The following is a 24,384-nucleotide window of genomic DNA, read 5'->3' as shown; positions in this document are numbered from 1 at the left end:
TTCCATCTAGAGTTGTGTGCTCCAATGTCTCTCTTTCTGCATAAAGTCTCACATGGGTTTCAGTATTTGTTATGACTTATTTTGATGAAATTCCTCATTGTATAAACAAATGGATCTGATTCTTTTCCTTTCACCTGGTACGTTTTTCCTAATCTCAATATTCCACTTTCATGTGATGGTTTTACATTATATTTATTTCTCTAAGTATTGTTTCATATTTTTGCAGACTGTTTTTTTCCTTTTATTAATTGGATATATTTCTTTATTTATATTTCAGATGCTATTACCATCCCTGTTTTCTTGTCCATAAGACCCTTTCCACCCCCTTCCCGATAAGTGTATTCCCACCATCCACACCCATCACATCCCTGACTTTTCCCTTCACTGGGGTTCCAACCTTCGCAGGACCAAGGGCTTCCTCTTCCACTTTTGCCCCAACAAGGCTATTTTCTGCTACATATATAGATGGAGCACTGGGTCAGTCCATGTATAGCCTTTGTGTAGTTTTTCAGTCCCTGGAAGCTCTGGTTGATTTGCACTGTTGTTCTAATGGGGTTGCAAGCCCCTTCAGCTCTTTCAATCTTTCAAAAATGTGGTATATCTACACTTTGGAGTACTCCTAAGGAAAAAAAATGACTTCATGAAATTCATAGGCAAATGGAATGAACTAGAAAATATCAACCCGAGTGAGGTAACCCAATCACAGACAAACACACATGGTATGCAATCACTGATAAGTAGATATTAGCCCAAGAGCTTGAATTACCCAACATGCAATCCATAGACCAAAGGAAGCTCAAGAAGAAAGTTGACCAAAATATGGCTGCTTTCACTGCTTCATAAAAGGGGGGACAAAAATATCCATAGGAATGGAGAGTTATGAAACATGTTGGGTACACATGATACTTTAAGACCTGGAATTAGTAGAGGGTGGGGAAACTCTCATCAGTATGTATTATATAAAAATGATAATCTATTTTTAATAAGAGGGGTAGAAGAAAAATACATTTATAAACAGAACCTTACACAACTGTTAAAATATATCAATTTATGAAATTTGCTGGTATGTGGTTTCAACCACAGAAAAAACCTCAACGAATGTGGAGAACCACAGACTCTAAAAGACAAGCATGCATATATTTCCTTAAATGCAGGTGTTAGTTGTTATGTATTCCAAAGGCAGGTTACAATCCTTATGAGTACAGAGATGAGATTTACTGGAAGAATCTACTAGAGATGGATGGATATCCTTAGGCATCAGAAATAGAATATAAATGGATGGATTAATATCGGAGTTCAGAGATCTGAGGTTAAGGGAAGAAACATGAGGAGAGAAATTGAAAATTAAGGTCCATTTGAGGGGTTGTATGCAATCCTAATTCAGGAGAAGTTGCTGAAAATATATACACCAATGAATGAAATCCAAATGGAATCATCTAATAGTGGAAGAGACAAAGTCCCAGCTATACATCTCTCTCCATCAAATAAAAATTCTGGTTCTTGGAATGTGTCACAGATAATCAATGTGTTAGACAATGGACCACAGTTCATCTCCAAAATCATTCAGTCTGCTTCCAAAGCTGTTAGTTTCTTTCCACAAGCTGAATGCAAGTTGTTTTTCCTGAAGGCAACATCTACACCATATATTGAACTGGGGAAGTTGAGCTGCAATCTACTTGGAGTTTTCACTACTCCTGACTAGAATACACAGTAAGGGAAGGTATCTGCCAAAGTAGAAAGCTAAACAACAATCCAGCTACAAACTGATTTCCAATATGATCTCCCTGTAAGTTATGCTGTTGCAATAGTAGCACAAACCTTGATGTTGGAAACAACCCATAACTTACAGGGTTTTAGGCTCACACTATTGCATGGAAATTATCACTGATACTGATTTGTTGGCCAAGAAGCTAATACAAAATAGACCAAGTTTACCAAGAACTAGAAGTTCAAACAGAAATTCAAATCATAAATTGACTAAGATGTTTACAACATAGATGTTCAATAATCTCAGAAAATTTCTCTGACAGCTGCAGGACAACAGTGATGATGGTAAAGCCTTGCCTGTAGGGACCCAGGACACTCAAACCAAATTCTCACTCAGCAAAAAGAGGTCTTGTTCTCCCCTGTAGGCCAAAGGACAGGGAATAAGAGATAAAGAGAGGAAAGAAAGGATGAGGGAGAAGGGGTAGGTAACAAAGGAGAGGGGGAATTGGTTACTAAGAGAGACAATTGAAGAACTTCATCTGCATTGGAAAATGGCTGTTTATGAAGGTGACATGGGATAAACTATGGTTGAGGGGTTTAGATTTAACCAGACATGTTAATTAGGATATCCAAAGGGGGTGTTGATTGATTTTACATTCCAATTGCTCGCCTCTCCTCTGGACGCTATAAATAAGTACCCCCTTCTATTCCCTTACTTACTTCTCTGAGAGGGTAGGTTCACCATTGGATATCCTCCAACGCTGGTCCATCAAATCTCTGCAGGTTTAGGGGCATCATATCCCAGTGAGGTCAGACAAGAGAGTACAGTTAATGGAATGGATTCCAAGAGAGGTAGCACCTTTAGGGACAGACCCCATTCCTCTTAATGGGGGATCCAAATGGAGATTGAGTTACCCATGTGCTTGGCACCTTGGTCCATCCAATATATGCTTTTTGGTTGGTGTCTTAGTTCCAGAAAGACCCTGCAATTATGGAGTAGTTTTCATTGCACATCTCTAAGACTCAGACATTTTATGTGGTAGGTCCTTTATATCTTTCCCAAGCAGAGGTTTTTGTAATTATCCAGTCATTTCATGTAGGCTTATTTCATAACTTTGTTCAAAGGGTCAGAGAGGTCTTGAGCTGCATCAACATTTTTGTTATTGATATCAGCAGTGTAACTCCAATGTACTATTATTCTGTCTTTTAGTCTGTCTATTACACAATGTAGGGAGTGTGATTTACCTGCTGACCACAGTACTCTGCCTGAAGTGTAGCATGAGGAAGACAGGAAAAAGGATCTTATGTCCTCTCTTTACCTTTATAGAAATTGGAAGTAGTAGAGTTGAAATGAACTGCCACTAAGGAGGAATCTGACTTTGAGAGGATACTATAGTAATGTCTGCACTCCTCCTAATCGCTGAGGAATAAATCATTATCCTTAGGTAAACTAGAGCCATTTATTCCTTAAACTGAACTCTGTGAACATTGAAGTTAAAGGGATAAGTTATTTCATAAGCCAGACTGTGCAACATTAGTGTGATCCATGACAAACCTTCCTGCATGGGAGCTCACGACCAGCAGGGGGCACCATTGGAGAGTTGTGAGTGGAGGGGATGCTGTGTCCTTTGTGGTTTCCTACCTGAAGTGTATTAACTGCTCTGTCCTGTTATGATTGATATGTGATATATCAATGTTCAAACCCCCTAAAGATTCTTTTTTAAATATATATAACAAACATATATATTTACAAGTTTTTATTTGCTTTTTTTCATTTTTGAAAAATTCACACACTGTATTTTAGTAACTCATTCCTTCATCCTCAACTCATTCCAGAACTTTCCTACCTAACAACTCATTCAACTACACACATTTTTTTCCTTTTTGAAAAAAAAAGGAAGAAAATTAAAAGGGGATTAAAAGCAAACAAAAATTAAACAAAGCAATATAAAACAACACACACATACACACACACACACACACACACACACACACACACACACACCAGTAAAACCACAACTCAGTAACTATGATACATAGGAAAACCTAAGTCCCACAAACGGAATTGAAGAAGGTCACATTAAAATGTCTGCACTTCTGGTGCTGCCTCCAGTCAATGCTTCTTGTGGAAGCATTTCAGAGGCAAACCCGTCATAAAATAATAACCTACAAACTTTAGTGTCACAATTCTAGAATCTCTTCTTGTACAATTCAACATACCACACAAAATATTCAAATCTTGGAACACATATGAATGAGAACATAAAACATTTGCTTTATGGACATGAGTGATCTGTTCCAGTATATTTTTCCAGTTTCACACAGACACTTATCAAGTACATAATTTGTTTTACCACTGAGTCACACTTATTTATCTACATGTAACAATTTTTTACATTTTATTTATGCTTTGTTGGAAATCTGGTATTATTCCTTCCAGTGTATGCTGTTTATAGAGCATGAATAACATGCTATGAATAAATATATATATTTGTAAATGTCTGTAAATAAGGTGTAGAGTCAATTGAGTACATGCTTGTATCATTATTGCTGGGACACTATAAAATGTTATTGATTTATGTTTTGGTGAATTTCATAGGAAAGACTTTATCCCAGGTAAGTGTGGTCCAAACCCATGTTTAAAGATGATATAGGTTCTAGTAGACCTTGGTTGTATTGTTAATAGTTATGTTGTCAAGCTGCCTTATAAATAGTTATATTTATAACCAGTACATTGCCTGAGCCTTGATCACAGAGGCTCATAAGTGCTGGTATAAAGACTGACGCAGACATTCGTGAGTGTTCAGTGTGCTGAGATTGACAGAGAACTCAGCCAAAGGTAAATAATGACACCAATCCCTCACAAAGAAATCAAGGGCCATCATAAAACAGGGGAAGGAACTGATGTATAATGCAAAAATGGGGCCAAAGGAGATCAGATTCTATCTCAAGGGATTTCTCTATTCTTAGTGCACAGATGAACTCTCAGCAGCTATACTTACCTACACAAACTTACTTACCTACTCAAACCAGTGGACATTACCACAGGGGAGACCTCAAAATGATTGAGCAGGCAAAGATGTTTACTGGTATGCTTAGCAATATCAGGTAATTGCCTTAGAATTGAATGACTTAAATCACCCTCTGAGTTTAATATATCCACCTTGGTGCATATATACCCTGAACTCACCACTAGAAGTAATAGAACAATTAAAAATTACAACATGGATGGGGAAGAATCCTTGAGGGCCCATACCAGGCTGAAGGTCTTTTGAAATTTGATGACTGATGGGCAAAATATATTCACTTTTTGGGGGGAATGTTTCTGGAGGCTTACACTTTACTAGCGATAATCTTATCAATGTGTAGATAGGTAGAACTAATTAAACTCACTGTTTTATTAGGCAATGAAACAGAGGAATAAGATGTTGGGAAAGGGACTTACTGGAAGGGTCCAAGGGGAGGATTGTAGTATGATTCCTGAGAGTGGTGGTAGATTATAGCATATTTCATATATGATTGAAAAATTCAAAGAATAAAAATCCTTACAAAATATAGACATAACAACTTTACTTCTGTACAGATTTTTCAAACATACATTTTGTACACTGCATATTTCTCATGATACCTCTTGCCATTCCTAATTTTGTCTTTATTCTACTAGAGAATTTCATGGATACAATATCATGGATTTGCATAAATAGTTGTGTATAACTATGAAATTTCTAAGAGCTGCTAATGAGAGTCTAATTTAATGTCTGTGATTTTGAGATTGTCTTCATTAATACAGTTATCACTAACTACATTCATTTATCGAAATGCAATGTTAATTTTTATTTATTTCTGGTCACATATATATATGTATATATATACATATATATGTGTGTGTGTGTTTGTGTGTGTGTGTTTGTGTGTGTACAATTTATAATATATATAATCATGCCTTACTGATAAAATCATTTCTTGACATGCCTTTAGCTTATTGCTATAATTTAGTTATTGTGGATCCTCCTGCAATAAGCTTTTACAGGTAAATATTTTTCAAGCATATTTAATTTTAGTCATTGACCTTTGAAACATATAACCTGTTGGAAAAGCAATTATTAGTTGCAAATATGAGAAAGTAACTGTAAAACTATAAAAATTGACTGTTATTGAAATTTTCCATTATTGTAATCATAATCTTCATCATCTTCATCATCAACACAATGATCACAACCATGACCATCACCATCCACACCACCCCAATCATCACCACCATCACCATCACCACCACCATCATAATCATCATCATCTCATCATCATCGCCATCATCACAAAGCATTATCTGTAAATTAATGTGTTAACATATCACAGAGTGGTACAATATATACAGGTCAAAAATTGATTGAGAGATTTGTCCCTGTAGTTACATGCAAAGCATCTGTCCATGGTTAATAGAAACTGACTGGGATGCACTTCTGGTTGTACCAAGAACTAAGCATCCTGCTGCCTGACCCATGTGCCTTTTCAGTCCTTCCTCTTTACAATTGTTCCCCAGCTGGACTAGGTTCTTATGTAATAAGTCCCCTGTTCATAAATATGCAAATTATCTGAGTCTATGGCAGTAAATACAGGGATATCCACACACGGAAAACACCATTTGATCAGTGTCCTCACCACAGTCCCTGAACACAATGACTTTAACCATGGAATGGAGCTGGGTCTTTCTCTTCCTCCTGTCAGTAACTGCAGGTAAGGCCCTCATCATTTAGAAATCTGAAAAGGAGACAGGGCCTGAGATGGCACTGACATCCACTCTGACTTTTCCTCCACAGGTGTCCACTCCCAGGTCCAGCTGCAGCAGTCTGGAGCTGAGCTGGTGAAGCCTGGGACTTCTGTGAAGATGTCCTGCAAGGCTTCTGGATACACCTTCACCAGCTACGTTATAAGCTGGATAAAGCAGACGACTGGACAGGGCCTTGAGTGGATTGGATATATTTATTCTGAAAGTGGCAGTACAGGCTACAATGAGAAGTTCAAGGGCAAGGCCACATTGACTGTAGACAAATCCTCCAGCACGGCCTTCATGCAACTCAGCAGCCTGACAGCTGGGGATTCTGCGGTCTATTACTGTGCAAGACACAGCATTGTAACCACATGCTGAGTGTGTCAAAAACTCTGAAGGAGCAGGAAGCTGTGCTGGAACTGAGATGACAGAAAGAATAACCTTTAGACTTGCTTGGAAATAGTAATTTTTTAATATCCATTTATTGCTTCTTCCTCACAATCTTATATTGCCTTTGTCATTTTTGTAAGAGCAGTTCTTTTAAAATTGTTATGCTGATTTAGGATAAACCCACATTACACCATACCTTGTTATTCTCTTCACCAGTGACACCTCCATTGACCTATTTCTTATTCAACAAAATAACAAAAAGGGGAAACATATGGTATATTAGCTTCTTTTTTCTTCTAGAACTTTTAGGTGTGCTCTTAAGCTGCTAATGTGTTCTCTCTACAGTTTCTATTTGGAGGCACTCAGAGCTATGTGTTTTCTTCTTAGCACTGCTGTCATTGTGTCCCACTACTTTGGGTATGCTGTGCCTTCATTTTCACTAAATCTTAAAATGTCTTTTATTTCTTTCTTATTTCTTACTAGACCAAGTTATCAATGAGTATAGCATTCTTCAACATCCATGTATATGTGGGTATTCTGTTGTTTTTGTTGTTATTGAAGACATGCCTTAATCTGTGGTGGTCTTATAGGCTGCATGGGATTATTTCAATCTTCTTGTATCCATTGAGGCCTGTGTTGTGACCGATTACATGGTCAATTTTGGAGAAGGGACCATGAGGTGCTGAAAGAAGTCACAGTCTTTTGTTTTAGAATGAAATGTTCTATAAATATCTGCTAAATCTATTTGCTTCATAACTACTGTTAGTTTCTCTGTGTGTATGTTTAGTTTCTGTTTCCATGATCCGTTCAATGATGAGAGTGGGGTGTTTAAATCTCCCACTATTATTGGGTGAGGTGCAATGTACGCTTTGAGCTTTAGTATGGTTTCTTTTATGAATGTAGATTCCCTTGCATTTAGCGAATAGATATTCATAATTGAGAGCTTATCTTGGTGGATTTATTTTTTGCTTTATATGGACTTCATTCCGCATCTTTTTTGATAAATTTTTGTCGAAAGTCGATTACATTTGATATTAGAATGGATAGTTCAGATTGTTTCCTGGGACCATTTGCATGGAAAAAATTTTCTACCCTTTAACTATGAGGTAGTTTCTGTTTTTGCCAGTGAGGTATGTTTCTTGTATGCAGCAAAATGCTGGGTCCTCTTTCTGTATCCATTCTGTTTGTCTATCTCTTCTCATTGGAGAATTACTGCCATCGATGTTAAGAGATTTTAATGAATAGTGATGGTTATTTCCTGTTATGTTTGTTGTTAGAATTATGTTTGTGTGGCTCTCTTCTTTTGGGTTTGTTGCAAATAGATTATTTTCTTGCTTTCTTTAGATATACTTTCCTCCTTGTCTTGAGTTTTCCGTATATTATCCTTTTTGTAGGCTGGATTTTTGGAAAGATAATTTGTAAATTTGGTTTTGTCATTGAATATCTTGGTTACTTCATTTACAGAAATTGAGAGTTTTGCTGGATATAATAGCCTTGGTTGGCATATGTGTTCTCTTAGGGTCTGCAGGATACCTCCCGAGAAACTTCTAGATTTCCAGTCTCTGTTGAGAAGTCTGGTGTTATTCTGATAGGTCTGCCCTTACATGTTGACTTTTTCCTTACTGCTTTTAATATTCTTTGTTTTGTGCATTTGGTGTTTTGACTATTATGTGGTTGGAATAATTTCTCTTCTGTCCAATCTATTTGAAGTTCTTTCTGTCAGCTTCTTGTATGTTTATGTGCATCTATTTCTTTAGGTTATGGAAGTTTTCTTTTATAATTTTGTTAAAGATATTTAGTGGCCCTTTAAGTTGGGAATGTTTGCTCTCTTCTTTAGTTATTATCCTTAGGTTTGATCTTCTCATTGTGGAATTCCTGGATGTCTTGGGTTAGTAGATATTTTGGGTTATACATTTTCTTTGAATTTTTTTGTCAATGATTTCTATGATCTTCTGCCTGAGATTTTCTCTTCCATCTCTTATATTCTGCTGGTGATGCTTGCATCTATGCCTCCTGATTTCTTTCCTAGATTTTCTATCTTCAGGGTTGTGTCTATTTGTGATTTTTTATTGTTTCTATTTCCATTTTTAGATTCTGGATGGTTTTATTCAATTCCTTCACCTGTTTGGTTGTGCTTCCCTGTAATTCTTTAAGGGATATTTGTGTTCTCTCTTTAAGGGCTGCTACTTGTTTACCTATGTTGTCCTGTATTTCTTCTTCTTTTTTTTTTATTAACTTGAGTATTTCTTATGTACATTTCGATTGTAATTCCCTTCCTAGTTTCCGGGTCAACATCTCCCTAAACCCTCCACCTCCCTTCTTTATGGGTGTTCCTCCCATCCTCCCCCATTACTGCCCTCCCCAAAAATCACATTCACTGGGGTTCATTGAGCAGTGACCAAGGGCCTCCCCTTCCACTGGTGCTCTTACTTAGGCTATTAATTGCTCTATGAGGTTGGAGTCCAGGGGTCAGTCCATGTATAGTTTGGGTAGCAGCTTAGTCCCCAGAAGCTCTGGTTATTGGTCAGTATTGTTATATGGGTGTCGAGTTCTCCTTCAAACTTTCCTTCCAGTCCTTTCTCTGATTCTCCTTCAACAGGGTCTCTGTTTTCAAATTTGTATGTTTGCTGGCATTTGCCTATGTATTTGTTGTATTCTGGCTGTATCTCTTGTAGGAGATCACATCCTTGTCGGCCTTCATTGAACTTTTGAGAAATGTTCATCCATCTTGTCTAATTGGGTGGCTTGTATATGCGGGTCAAGAAGGGGCAGGCTCTGAATGGGTGTTCCTTCTGTCTTGTTTTAACTTTTGTTTCCTATTCTCCTGCCAAGGGTATTTTGTTCCCTTTAAAGAAGGAGTGAAGCATTCACATTTTGATCATGCGTCTTGAGTTTCATTTGTTCTAGGCATCTAGGGTAATTCAAGCATTTGGGCTAATAGCCACTTATCAGTGAGTGCATACCATGTATGTCTTTCTGTGATTGGGTTAGCTCACTCAGGATGATATTTTCCAGTTCCAAATATTTGCCTACGAATTTCATAAAGTCATTGTTTTTGATAGCTGAGCAATATTCCATTGTGTAGATGTACCACATTTTCTGTATCCATTCCTCTGTTGAAGGCATGTGGGTTCTTTGCAGCTTCTGGCTATTATAAATAAGGCTGCTATGAACATAGTGGAGTATGTGTCTTTTTTTATATGTTGGGGCATCTTTTGGGTATATGCCCAAGAGAAGTATAGCTGGGTCCTCAGGTAGTTCAATGTCCAAATTTCTGAGGAACCTCCAGACTGATTTCCAGAATGGTTGTATCAGTCTGCAATCCCACCAACAATGGAGGAGTGTTCCTCTTTCTCCACATCCTCACCAGCATTTGCTGTCACCTGAGTTTTTGATCTTAGCCATTCTCCCTGGTGTGAGGTGAAATCTCAGGGTTATTTTGAATTGCATTTCCCTTATGACTAAAGATTTTGAACATTTCTTTAGGTGTTTCTCAGCCATTTGGCATTCATCAGCTGTGAATTCTTTGTTTAGCTCTGAACCCCATTTTTTAATAGGGTTATTTGTCTCCCTGTGGTCTAACTTCTTGAATTCTTTGTATATTTTGGATATAAGCCCTCTATCTGTTGTAGGGTTGGTAAAGATCTTTTCCCAATCTGTTGACCTTTTGTCCTAACCACAGTGTCCTTTGCCTTACAGAAGCTTTGCAGTTTTATGAGATCCCATTTGTCGATTCTTCATCTTAGAGCATAAGCCATTGGTGTTTTGTTCAGGAATTTCTTTCCAGTGCCCATGTGTTCCAGATGCTTATCTAATTTTCTTCTATAAGTTTGAGTGTATCTGGTTTGATGTGGAGGTCCTTGATCCACTTGGACTTAAGCTTTGTACAGGGTGATAAGCATGGATCGATCTGCATTCTTCTACATGTTGACCTCCAGTTGAACCAGCACCATTTGCTGAAAATGCTATCTTTTTTCAATTGAATGGTTTTGGTTCCTTTGTCAAAAATCAAGTGACCATAGGTGTGTGGGTTCATTTCTGGGTCTTCAATTCTATTCCATTGGTCTATCTGTCTGTCTCTGTACCAATACCATGCAGTTTTTAGCACTATTGCTCTCTAATACTTCTTGAGTTCAGGGATAGTGATTCCCCTGAAATCCTTTTATTGTTGAGGATAGTTTTAGCTATGGGTTTTTTGTTATTCCAGATGAATTTGCAAATTGTTCTGTCTAACTCTTTGAAGAATTGGATTGGTATTTTGATGGGGATTGCATTGAATCTGTAGATTGCTTTTGGTAAAATGGCCATTTTTTACTATATTAATCCTGCCAATCCATGAGCATGGGAGATCTTTCCATCTTCTGAGGTCTTCTTCAATTTCTTTCTTCAGTGTCTTGAAGTTCTTATTGTACAGATCTTTTACTTGCTTGGTTAAAGTCACACCAAGGTACTTTATATTATTTGGGACTATTATGAAGGATGTCATTTCCCTAATTTCTTTCTCAGCTTGTTTCTCTTTTGTGTAGAGGAAGGCTAATGATTTATTTGAGTTAATTTTATACCCAGCCACTTTGCTGAAGTTGTTTATCAGCTTTAGTAGTTCTCTGGTGGAACTTTTGGGATCACTTAAATATACTATCATATCATCTGCAAATAGTGATATTTTGACTTTATCTTTTCCAATCTATAACCCCTAGATCTCCTTTTGATGTCTGATTGCTCTGGCTAGAACTTAGAGAACTATATTAATTAAGTAGGGAGAGAGTGGGCAGCCTTGTCTAGTCCCTGAATTTAGTGGGATTGCTTCAAGTTTCTCTCCACTTAGTTTAATGTTAGCAACTGGTTTGCTGTATATGTCTTTTACTATGTTTAGGTATGGGCCTTGAATTCCTATTCTTTCCAGGATTTTTATCATGAAGGGGTGTTGAATTTTGTCAAATGCTTTCTCAGCATCTAATGAAATGATCATGTGGTTTTGTACTTTCAGTTTGTTTATTTAATGGATCACATTGATAGTTTTCTGAATATTAAACCATCCCTACATGGCTGGGATAAAGCCTACTTGATCATGGTGAATGATTGTTTTGATGTGCTCTTGGATTCGGTTTGCCAGAATCCTTCATTTTCATAAGGGAAATTGCTCTGAAGTTCTCTTTCTTTGTTGGGTCTTTGTGTGGTTTAGGTATAAGAGTAGTTGTGTCTTCAGAGAAGGAATTCAGTAGTGCTCCATCTGTTTCAATTTAGTGGAATAGTTTGGATAGTATTCGTATGAGGTCTTCTATGAAGGTCTGATAGAATTCTGCACTAAACCTGTGTGGACCTGGGCTCTCTTTGGTTGGGAGACCTTTAATGACTGCTTCTATTTCCTTAGGAGTTATGGGGTTGTTTAAATTATTTATCTGTTCCTGATTTAACTTTGGTACCTGGTATCTGTCTAGGAAATTGTCCATTTCCTGCAGATTTTCAAATTTTGTTGAATATAGGCTTTTGTAGTAAGATCTGATGATTTTTTGAATTTCCACTGATTCTGTAATTATGTCTCCCTTTTCATTTCTGATTTTGTTAATTTTGACACACTCTCTGTGTCCTCTGGTTAGTCTGGTTAAGGGTTTATCTATCTTGTTGACTTTCTCAAAGAACCAGATTTTGGTTCTGTTGATTCTTTCCATGGTCCTTTTTGTTTCTACTTGGTTGATTTCAGCTCTGAGTTTGATTATTTCCTGCCTTCTACTCCTCCTGTGTGTATTTGCCTCTTTTTGTTCCAGAGCTTTGAAGTGTGCTGTCAAGCTGGTGACATATGCTATCTCCTGTTTCTTTCTGCAGGCACTCAGAGCTATGCATTTTCCTCTTAGCACAGCTTCATTGTGTCCCATAAGTTTGGGTATGTTGTACCTTCATTTTCATCAAATTCTAAGAAGTCTTTAATATCTTTCTTTATTTCTTCCTTGACCAGGTAATCATTGAGTAGAGCATTGTTCAACTTCCATTTATATGTGGACGTTCTTTTCCTATTGTTATTTAAGACCAGCTTTAGGCCGTGGTGGTCTGATAGCACACATGGGATTATTTCTATCTTTCTGTACCTGTTGAGGCCCGTTTTTTGACCAATTATATGGTCAATTTTGGAGAAAGTACCATGAGGGGCTGAGAAGAATGTATATCCTTTTGCTTTAGGATAGAATGTTCTATAGATATCTGTTAAGTCTATTTGGTCATGACTTCTCTTAGTCTGTCTATGTCTCTCTTTAATTTCTGTTTCCATGACCTGTCCATTGATGAGAGTGGGGTACTGAAATCTCCTCCTATTATTGTGTGCAGTCGAATGTGTGCTTTAAGCTCTACTAAGGTTTCTTTTAAGTATGTAGGTGCCCTTTTATTTGGGGCATAGATATTTAGGATTGAGAGTTCATCTTGGTGGATTTTTCCTTTGATGAATATGAAGTGTCTTTCCTTATCTTTTTTGATGACTTTTAGTTGAAAATTGATTTTATTTGATATTAGAATGGCTACTCCAGCTTGCTTCTTCCGACCATTTGCTTGGAAAGTTGTTTTCCATCCTTTCACTCTGAGGTAGTGTCTGTCTTTGTCTCTGAGGTGTGTTTCCTGTAGGCAGCAGAATGCAGGGTCCTCGTTGCATATCCAGTTTGTTAATCTATGTCTTTTTATTGGGGAGTTGAGACCATTGATGTTGAGAGATATTAAGGAATAGTGATTACTGCTTCCTGTTATATTCATATTTGGATGTGAGATTATGTTTGTGTGCTTTTCTTCTCTTTGTTTTGTTGCCAAGACCATTAGTTTCTTGCTTTTTCTAGGGTGTAGCTTGCCTCCTTATGTTGGGCTTTACCATTTATTATCCTTTGTAGCACTGGATTTGTAGAAAGGTATTGTGTAAATTTGGTTTTGTCATGGAATATCTTGGTTTCTCCATCTATGTTAATTGAGAGTTTTGCAGGATACAGTAACCTGGGCTGGCATTTGTGTTCTCTTAGGGTCTGTATGACATCTGTCCAGGATCATCTGGCTTTCATAGTCTCTGGCCCGAAAAGTCTGGTGTGATTTTGATCGTCTGACTTTTATATGTTACTTGACCTTTTTCCCTTACTGCTTTTAATATTCTTTCTTTATTTTGTGCGTTTGGTGTTTTGACTATTATGTGACAGGAGGAGTTTCTTTTCTGGTGCAATCTATTTGGAGTTCTGTAGCTTCTTGTATGCTTATGGGTATCCCTTTCTTTAGGTTAGGGAAGTTTTCTTCTATGATTTTGTTGAAGATATTTACTGGTCCTTTGAGCTGGGAGTCTTCACTCTCTTCTATACCTATTATCCTTAGGTTTGATCTTCTCCTTGAGTCCTGGATTTCCTGTATGTTTTGGACCAGTAGCTTTTTCCGTTTTACATTATCTTTGACAGTTGAGTCGATGATTTCTATGTAATCTTCTGCTCCTGAGATTCTCTCTTCTATCTCTTGTATTCTGTTGGTGATGCTTGTATCTATGGCTCCTTGTCTCTTCCTTTGGTTTTCTATATCCAGGGTTGTTTCCATGTGTTCTTTCTTGATTGCTTCTATTTCCATTTTTAATTCCTTCAACTGTTTGATTGTGTTTTCCTGGAATTCTTTCAGGATTTTTAGTGATTCCTCTCTGTAGGCTTCTACTTGTTTATTTGTGTTTTCCTGTGTTTCTCTAAGGGAGTTCTTCATGTCTTTCTTGAAGTCCTCCAGCATCATGATCAAATATGATTTTCAGTCTAGATCTTGCTTTTCTGGTGTGTTTGGATATTCCGTGTTTGCTTTGGTGGGAGAATTGGGCTCTGATGATGCCATGTAGTCTTGGTTTCTGTTGCTTGGGTTCCTGTGCTTGCCTCTCGCCATCAGATTATCTCTAGTGTTACTTTGTTCTGCTATTTCTGAAAGTGGCTAGACTGTCCTATAAGCCTGTGTGTCAGGAGTGCTGTAGACCTGTTTTCCTGTTTTCTTTCAGCCAGTTATGAGAACAAGGTGTTCTGCTTTCGGGAGTGTAGTTTTTCCTATGTACAGGTCTTCAGCTGTTCCTGTGGGCCTGTGTCCTGAGTTTACCAGCCAGGTCACTTGGGACCTGTGGTCCCAAGGCTCAAGTTTGCTTGTGGGGTGTTGCTTATGAGCTCTCCATGCGTGCAGCAACCAGGAGGACCTGCGCTGCCCTTTCCGGGAGCCCCAGTTCACCAGGGTCCCAGATGGCATTTGGTGTTTTCCTCTGGAGTCAGAGATGTGGGCAGAGTGTAGTCTCTTTTTGTTTCCCAGGCGTGTCTGCCTCTCTGAAGGTTTAGCTCTCCCTCCCATGGGATTTGGGTGCAGAGAACTGTTTATCTGGCCAGTCTCTTCTGGTTCCAGTGGCGTCTCAGATGCGGGGGACTGGCTGCTCCTGTGCCCTTATCTACGGGAACCCAGAGGCCATATACAGTTTCCTCTTGGGCCAGGGATGTGGGCAGGGGTGGGCAGTGTTGGTTGTCTCTTCTGCTCTGCAGTCTCAGGAGTGCCCACCTGTCCGGGCGGTGACCTCTCTTTCCCACGGGGTTTGGGAGCAGTGAGCTGCGGGTAGGGAACAGCGATGTTGGGAATCCCGCTTAAAAGTGTAAGTGTTTGGTCCTTGAGGAATTTTGCCTCTGTGTGTCCTGAGGCCACTGGTCAGGTCGCTTGGAGCAGAAAAGTTAGTCTTACCTGTGGTCCTGAGGCTCAAGTTTGCTCGTGGGGTGTTGCTTATGAGCTCTCCACGAGGGCAGCAACCAGGAGTAAATTATCATTTTCTAATACAAATATTGTTCTTAATAAATATGAGGGGAATAAGAGAAATTTGTGAACTCAAAGTTTAAACTCTAGTTTCTCCCATCTTCCCATTTTTATTACATGCTTTTATATTTTAGCCATTATATAATGAAGAAAATGACAAGTATTGGTTCCCTTTTATAATAACACTCTTGATAACAAAATAGTATTCTGCTAAATCTGACTAGTGTTATTCTCTTTCTGTAGACATCTTTTTTCTTTTTTTAGTTAAAGGTATCACGTGAAAGAATATAAGTATCGAATGTTCTAAAGAATTGAAATAAAAAACAAAGTTAGCATTATATTACTTCAAATTGAAAGTAATTTCAAAGATTCATAAGTCATGGAAGTCTATAAATTTTGTATGTATAATGTCTTGAATTCACTAGCTGAATTTAGACAAGCAAAATATCAAGCAAAATAGGAAAATAGTTAACAGACACTGAAAAGGAATGGGAAGTTTTATACATAACATTAATTGGAAGCAACTGGCAATTGTTTATATGTTAAGAGCTTATTTTAGAATTCTACAAAAATAAAAAACTTTGATATACATATAAAAGTATATGTTGTTTGCCAATATTATATACTTTTACTTACAAAGATTTTTTAATTTACAATTATTATTTCTTAAAAATATTGTAAACTGTTATGCTGTAAGGCTCTAGTTGAAGAAATGAAGAAGAAAAATAATATATGCTATTATATGTTATATATTTCAATTTATTATATTCTGTGTATATTTGAATAGGCTGACTCATAAAAAATATTAACAATATCCATATGAATGTCCTAAGTTATTAATAGAGGTTCTTGGTTTTATATATATATATATATAAATATATATATACACATATATATGGTGGGTTTTTTGGAGAAGAATCTTTTTGTGTAAAGCTTTGTTGTACTCCATCCAACTTTTTTCCTTGTCGATAGTCCTCACTACTAGTTGACTTATTTTCCCCTTAAAACTATTTATTAGTATATCATTGCCAAAATTCATCTCAGTAATATCCCTATCCTACAAAATTCACATCTACTTTCCTTCTTAGAACATAAAATCTAGCCTTGGTTTCACATGTTCAAAAATTTCATGATTTTGAGTTATTTTGGTATTGTAATTTTTATATTGTCCTTAAAGTATAATATGTTCTACAGAATTCTCACTAGCTTGTAGAAATTCTCTTTATCCTCACTCTATCCTATGAAGTTGTCTTCCTCATTTTCTACATTAAGAAAATTAGTCGGGGTTGGGGATTTGGCTCAGTGGTAGAGCGCTTGCCTAGGAAGCGCAAGGTCCTGGGTTTGATTCCCAGCTTTGAAAAAAAAAAAAAAAAAAGAAAATTAGTCATGCTGAAGTGGAAAGCTTCCACAAGGTAAAGTGGAAATTTCTGGTTTCTTTGGAGAATCAGTTGTGTCATGTGATGCTTTTCTACTATCTTACAACAGGATATTTTCTATGAAACAGATGCATGGGAGAATGTTTGGCTAAGGATAGACAAGTGCTGTTTTCCTGAAAGCAGTCTGAAAAAAGGGCCTATGATGTTTTGCTAGAACGGAAGCCTAATAGAACATTTGATGTTTGGAAAGAACATGAATATAACCCAACAGACAGAGGATGCTACTGTGCGGTATTGTTATGACTTACCATTCCTTGCTGGTCATCTTTCAGCTTTGCTGACCGTGGTTGTCCCTAACTACACTGTGTGGTACAAGTTTGCCTTGCCATTCTTTGCTGGTCATTGCTTGTCATGACTTCATAGAGAGAAATGCACCAAATAACTTCTGGTGGTGTTCCAGGGGTTCTTGTGGCTTTTGAAGATTCAGGCTTGATGGGACAGCCTCCTGATTTCTTCTGGATTGAACTGTCACAGCTGATTCATATACCGTGTTTGTGAATGGATAGAGCTGCTGCTGACGATTCATGTGAACTGAACTGCTGACACCCTGACAACGCATATTGGATTCAGTCCAAAGCACTATTATTAATACACAGGTCCACATCCTCCTTTGCCCTATTAACCTTTACTTTCTAATACCTCTGGTGGATGATGGTCTAGAAGAGAGGTTAAAACATTGAAGAACTCCTATTAAAAGTACGTTATGAAAAATATAAGCCTACAACAAGACAGTCGAATAGCAGCAGCTTCAGTAATGCTCTGTCCATTTCTTCCATGTGACTCCTTTCATTAACACTCTGTGGTCTACAAATTAAAGTATAAGGTTAATTGCATGAGATGCCAGTGTTCTGTGCATTTAGATTCCTTGCCCAATGAGCTTTTTGCCTTTCAGTATTTGCACATCTCTGACTGAAGTCTTTAGCCTCTGGAGTCTTGTTGAGACCTGCGCAAGTATGAATGAATACTCATCTCAACTCATAATCAAAGGAACTCAGTGTGTAGACATTGGGATCCCACTCAGATAACTCAGGTTTATATGTGTTCTGGCTTCTGAGTTCCCTGGTGGAAATGAGCAGATTAAAAATTAGCCTGCTTCATAGCAAATCCTAATTGTCTCTCATCTTTCTGTTGTCATCGTCACTGCAACATGAGCATTCTGTTTTATAAAACAATTATATTTCTCACTTTTACTTAGCTGCTTTTTCTGGAGAAACTCAAAGCACCTGCTATAAACTTTATTATCTGGATTTCTGTCTTCCCAGCTACTGTACCAGTTTTTTTATCTTCTTGTTTTTGAAGCTTTGACTTGTAAATAAGATCTAGTCCTTGAGTTCATAATCCTCTCCTTCCTGTCTTGGTAGGGTTCAGTTCTTCCAAGTGGAATGCTGATCCTGTTTTTCCTTCCTCTTGACTTTTGTGCATGTGTTTGTGAATTGAACTGTGTGTGTGTGTGTGTGTGTGAGAGAGAGAGAGAGAGAGAGAGAGAGAGAGAGAGAGAGAGACAGAGAGAGAGAGACAGACAGAGACACACACAGAGAGAGACAGAGACAGAGACAGAGAGATACACACCACACACACACACACACACACACACACACACACACACACACACACACACACACACACACACATTCGAGTAGATGAAAATGTATGTCCTGCTCTGTTCTCTTCCTTATTCCACAGTGTTTCAAATTGAACATGAAACTTGTCTTGCAGTCTACAAGCTCAAATGTTTCTCCTGTCCTTAATTGCCCAGAACATGGGTTAAAATTATACATAACTCTGCCCTAATCCTATATTCGTTTCTGGCATTCAAACTCAGGTCTTTTAATTGGATAAGGTGTCTTACCCACTGAATTATGTTCCCAGCTTGGAAATGCCCATTTTTTAGAATAGCTAAAGAATTGTGGTAAATCCTTTCTTTAAAGTTGACACATCACATTAGAGGGGTTCCCTGACTTCCAATGTAGTTATTCTATTAATATGATTTATATTCACTTTTCCTGATGATTATCTTGATTTCAAGAGAATATTGCCTTCCCATTAAGCCGCAGTCATTGTAGCAACATAAAATGGATCAATATATGTCTGGGTCCTCAGTGCACAGAATGAACAGCTTGTACTCATGTGTCACATGGATGGGTGAAGTATGCTATTGTTTTGTTGAACAGACTGATAAGTTGTAAATAATACACTTTTTATAAATAGCTTGCAGCTCATTAGTTGATGAGATCCTTGGTATATTGAATCCAATGCTATGATCAAAGCTTGATGTGGTATAGAAAATTTTAGCTATGTTACAAATAGCACAAAACTGCATACAACACTATGATATATATATAAAAATAGTTTAAGCAGCAAATGTATCAGTTTTAATAACATTTTGGGAATATATAGTAATAATAACCTTTATATTGCTGCAGAGAAATGCAGGGCATAGTAATATACTAAGATTACATTTTATTATTTGTGCAATTTTATTATATTTTAGTGAAAAATAAAAATCACCCTGACAACATATCAAAATAATTCCAATACTAGCTACATTTTAAAAATATATGGCACCAGAACCTTATTGGTGTATTAATATTATGAGCTAAAGTTTTAATCAAATTAACAAGTTGACTTATTAGTTAAATACAAACAGAATTAAACATCATCATAAAAACTTTCCAAAAATATACTTCCACTTCTGTATAAAAATACCGAATGTACAGTATTTCCTTAAACAATGTAACTGAACTTGCTGCTTGAGGTAAAAACAAATGATTTTACTCCAATTTTTATATTCCATCTCTTCCCCACCAACATCTTTGAATGACACCACAGAAATAATGGTTGTAAAAGGAGACATAGTGGGCAAACAGTCCCATAGGCATCAAAAAGCTCCAGGGCTTTCCCCCTGGCTACACTCATGTGAAGCTATTTTAAATATGATTTTAGAACAGCTTTTTGTTCACTCAGTGACACTGTCATATTGCCTTCAGAGCATCTATGTGTGGGTCTGCCTTTTACACCTAACACTTTTCTTTTTCCTACCTCCCCTTTGTGAGGAGAATTTTTAAGTGCATTCAAGTCCAGGAATTCTAAATTATGGTTCCCAAAGCAAGTGTGACTCAGGCAGGTTGTGAATTAAGGCAATAAAGAAAATGTCTATGTTCAACTTTTATTTTTATTCATTTTGCAAATGTTATTTCCTGGAATGGACTCATGAGACAGGAGCCTTATAGAGATTCGCTTCAGCAAATTTTATACTCATTTGGTGATCTCTAAAATAGAAATGGAATAGGCCAAAGTGACTGAAATCCAGTTAATGTAGGATAGACCAATTTCCTTCTTCCTTCAGGCCCTTACTTTTCTTTGTGTTTGTAATGACTTCACCTCCTCCCCAATATCACATATGCTATCCCTATTTGACCATTTAAAATTCAACTTCAACTTTTTAGCCAGCAAACACGGCATTAAGTTAGTTTATAAATGATATATTTAATTCTGTTTAATTTTCATAGCTATTATCAAATAAAACAATTATTAATATATTTATCACTGTAATATTAATTTTACTCAAAGAAACATTTATTATATTGTCACCTCATGATACAGTACATTTCAGGTATAGAATAATCCTGAATTACTCAATGAATCTCTCAGAAAGAAAATATTATATGTGTTTTATCTCATATGTAACATCTGATTTAAAAATCAAAGTGAGAAGCAAGTGGTAGGAGAACTGTTGGGAATCAGTAGTAGGGACCAGCAGGAAAGATCATGAGACAGGTGTAGGTGGAAGGGATGCATATGATCAAAAACCTTTATGTACACAAGTGAACGTATCACAGTGAAGTCCATGAGTTTGTGTGAATTGTGTATTTCAACCAAAACTAATGAGGTTTTTCTTCTTAGCAACTTGAGCAGTCACTCCAATTATTTGTTCAAAGAGGCATCTCCTTTGGGATTGACTGTTAGCTTGTTGGTAATTTTTTTTTCTGTGACAATAAGTGAGATTTCTCTAATCTTCTGTTTTAAAGATTCATGCAGCTCCACCCTAATATCTCTTCTGAGTGTTTTTGTCATGATGCACACCACACACAGAAAAAAATGTTTAGCTTGGCTCCCGACTGACACCAATTCTGAGCTTTTCAATGTAGGCATTGATGGTGTCCTTGCACTCCTACCCCAGTGCCCAGTGACTATCCTAAGATCGATGAGCAAATGAGAGAGTGAAAGCCGTCTGTTTGATGATGCTGGTTTCCATGCCATAAACAGCCTTTACCTTGTAATGTTAACATCTGATGACTATTGTATTCCTTGTACACATAATGAACCAAACAGCCGAACTCTGATGAAGTTCTGTTATTACAGTGCACAATCTGAGTTTTCAAAATGAAATGCAGAATCTCTACTTTCAAGTAATTGCTAAAATGTGTCTTTTGGAATCAAGATTATCAAACTTCAAGTTCATCAGGTTGATGTAGCAAATCATTGGAATATTTCTCCAATATTATATTATTTTTGAACTAGGGATAAACACAGACATACAAAATTGGAATGCACAATTGTTGATCTCTAGGAAGAAACAGTGATAAAATTTATGGAAAAACATAATTTAAGGCAGTAAGTACTATAAGGAAGTGAATGGGAACGATCAAATTACTTATATTCTGCTGAAACACAGTCACTATGTATGCAAGAAACAGGGAAAGCTTCCACAATGAACAGGAGTGAAGTTCTAATATGAAGGATTCACATTAAAGGGGTGTCAGACAGCTTTGCCTGCCTCCTAGGAGGCCTATTTTAACCTCGGACACACAGTTGAAACCCCACCCTAACTCCACTCCACACCAATCCCCCTATCTGCTGGGACTCCAGCAAGTCAAGCAACTATGAGCTGTGCCCCAACCTGTCCGAGCTCCATCTTCCTTAAGTCTACATCCCCACACACCCTCCACAGCTCTGTCTGGCTCCTAGGAGACCTGCTCTAACTCAGGACACTAGCAAGCACAAAGGACAACCAGATGGCAGGTGAAAGGCAAGAGCACATACATAATAAATAGAAGCCAATGCGACATCACACCATCAGAACCCAACTCTCCTACTACAGCAAACCCTGGAGATCTTAATATACTTAAAGTGAAAGACTCTGATCTTAAATCTCATCTCACGAGGATGATAAAAGACTATAAAGAGGATATAAATAAATCCCTTGAAGACATACAGAGAGACACAATCAAATAGGTAAGAAGTCCTTAAAGAGGAAGCAAATAAAAGCCTTAAAGAAGTACAGGAAAATATAATAAAAAATGCCAGGGAAATGAATAAAATTGTCTAAGACCTAAAAAATAAAAATTGAAACAAAAAAGAAAACTCAAATAAGGCAAAATTGAAGATGAAAAACCTAGGAAAGAGAATAGAAACTACAGATACAAGAAACATCCATAGAATACTTTAGAGAGAACCTCAGGTGAAGAAGGTAAGATAGAAGAAATTGATCCATTTCTCAAAGAAAATGTCAAATACAAAAAGTTTCTAATTCAAAACATACAGGAAATTTGGGACATAGTGAAAAGAGAAAACCTAAGAATAGCAGGAATAGAAGACAGTGAAGCTTCCCAGCAAAAAGGGCCACAACATACTTTCAACGTAGAAAAATATAAGTAGAAAAAAAGTCCCTATCCTAAAGAAAGAGATGGGTATAAACACACAAGAAGCCTACAGAACACCGAATAGATTAGACCAGAAAATAAATCTGAGGGGGACAGCATTTAGGATGTAGATAGACAGACAGACAGATGAGAGAGAGAGAGAGAGAGAGAGAGAGAGAGAGAGAGAGAGAGAGAGAGAGAGAGAGAGAGAGAGATTTTCCAAAGGTGTGTCAGACAAAAGAAGAATCCCATTTAAAACTGAAAATGGGCTAGGATACCAAAAATTAAATAGGCTTTGCTAATGGGCATGAAACATATAGAGAGTTTAGGTTGTTGAATTTGAAGATATTACATTCGATTAGATAGTAAGAGGCTTGTGGGAAGGGAACGCATTCCTCCAATCTCTTGGGAATAGTAACTGAAGGTGCTTTTATTTGTTTTCCTATTTGTTTATCCAATTTACATCCAATCACAGTCCTCTTCCTCCTTTCTTCCTAGTCCCACCCTTACAAATCTTTCCCCTATTCTCCCTTCCTCTTCTCCACAGAGAAGATAAGCCTCCACCACTGTGGGTACCAGCCCACCCTGAGACATCTAGTCCCAGAAGACTAGGCACATTGTCTCCTACTTAGGCCCAACCAGGCATTCCAGGTAGTGAGGAAGGGATCCAATGACAGGGAAAAGAGACTGAGACAGGCCACACTCAAAATTTTAGGGGACCCACATGAAGACCAAGCTTCACATTTGCTACAAATCCCTAGAGCAGATCTAGGTCTATTTCCAGTCTGGTCCCTGATTGGTGGCCTCCATGGTCCCAGGTTAGTTGACTTTGTCAGTATCCTTGTGGTATCCTTGACTCCTCTGACTTGCTCACTTCTATCCCCCTCTTTTCCACAAGTCTTCCCGGGCTCCACCTGGTGTTGGGCTGTGGGTCTTTATTCCTGTCTGCAAGCATAGCAGAGTATCATTAGTAGTGTCACTGATTAGCCTTCTCAGATGGCATGAGTCTCAAGTTGGTTGGGATCAGTCTCAATTTGGCTGTTCCTGAAGGACCTTTTAAATTAATCTGAGTAAAGTTTATATGATCTTATAAATGTTTTCTGTACAAATGACTTGACATAAAATAACTTAAGCACAAAATATTGGTCAGATTTATGTACATCCCTTTGATTAATTAAGGGGTGTTGGGCTTTGACCTATAAATTATTTCAAGTAATTATTAACTACATAGAGTTCATGGAATTGAAGTGTTAGCTTAATAAGATCTCTTTATACTGTGTTGTTTCAGTTATGTTCATCTACACTGGCAACGATTCTTCCAATAACTCATGTAGTGTGAAAGTAAAAGTAAATGTATCCTGCTGACATTCATAGAACACACACAGATAAAGAAACCTCATCATTTCTTAGAATCGTTCTGCCTTCTCTTTGGAAATGATCCCTACACCTTAGGGGTTATGTCAGGTGGGATTGGGCTCGATAACACTGCATTTTGGTTGATTGTAGCTGTCTTCAAAAGTCTTTGCCTGTTGCCAAAAGCACATTCTTTGATGCTGAGTGAGTTCTACACTCCTCCGTGAGTATAAGGATAGATATTTAGAGAATAGCTAGATATTATATGGGTTTAATAAAGAGGTAGTTATAAATTCTCCAAGGTTCATGACTTGACTATCCC

The 24,384-nt window shown here is 37.4% G+C and overlaps 1 gene segment (V, D, J or C); it reads left to right on the top strand.

The window, feature by feature from the left end:
• Window positions 1-6,395: 6,395 nt before the first annotated feature.
• LOC116905582 lies at window positions 6,396-24,074 on the top strand. The segment is given in 4 exon segments: window positions 6,396-6,441; window positions 6,525-6,838; window positions 14,949-14,979; window positions 23,998-24,074. Coding segments are annotated over 4 exon segments (468 nt in total).
• The last annotated feature ends 310 nt before the right edge of the window (window positions 24,075-24,384 follow it).

Source organism: Rattus rattus, chromosome 7 (assembly GCF_011064425.1).
Source record: "Rattus rattus isolate New Zealand chromosome 7, Rrattus_CSIRO_v1, whole genome shotgun sequence".
In the NCBI taxonomy this organism is placed as follows: Eukaryota; Metazoa; Chordata; class Mammalia; order Rodentia; family Muridae; genus Rattus; species Rattus rattus.
Note: the sequence above shows the minus strand (reverse complement) of the source record. Positions and strands in the feature narration are given on the sequence as shown.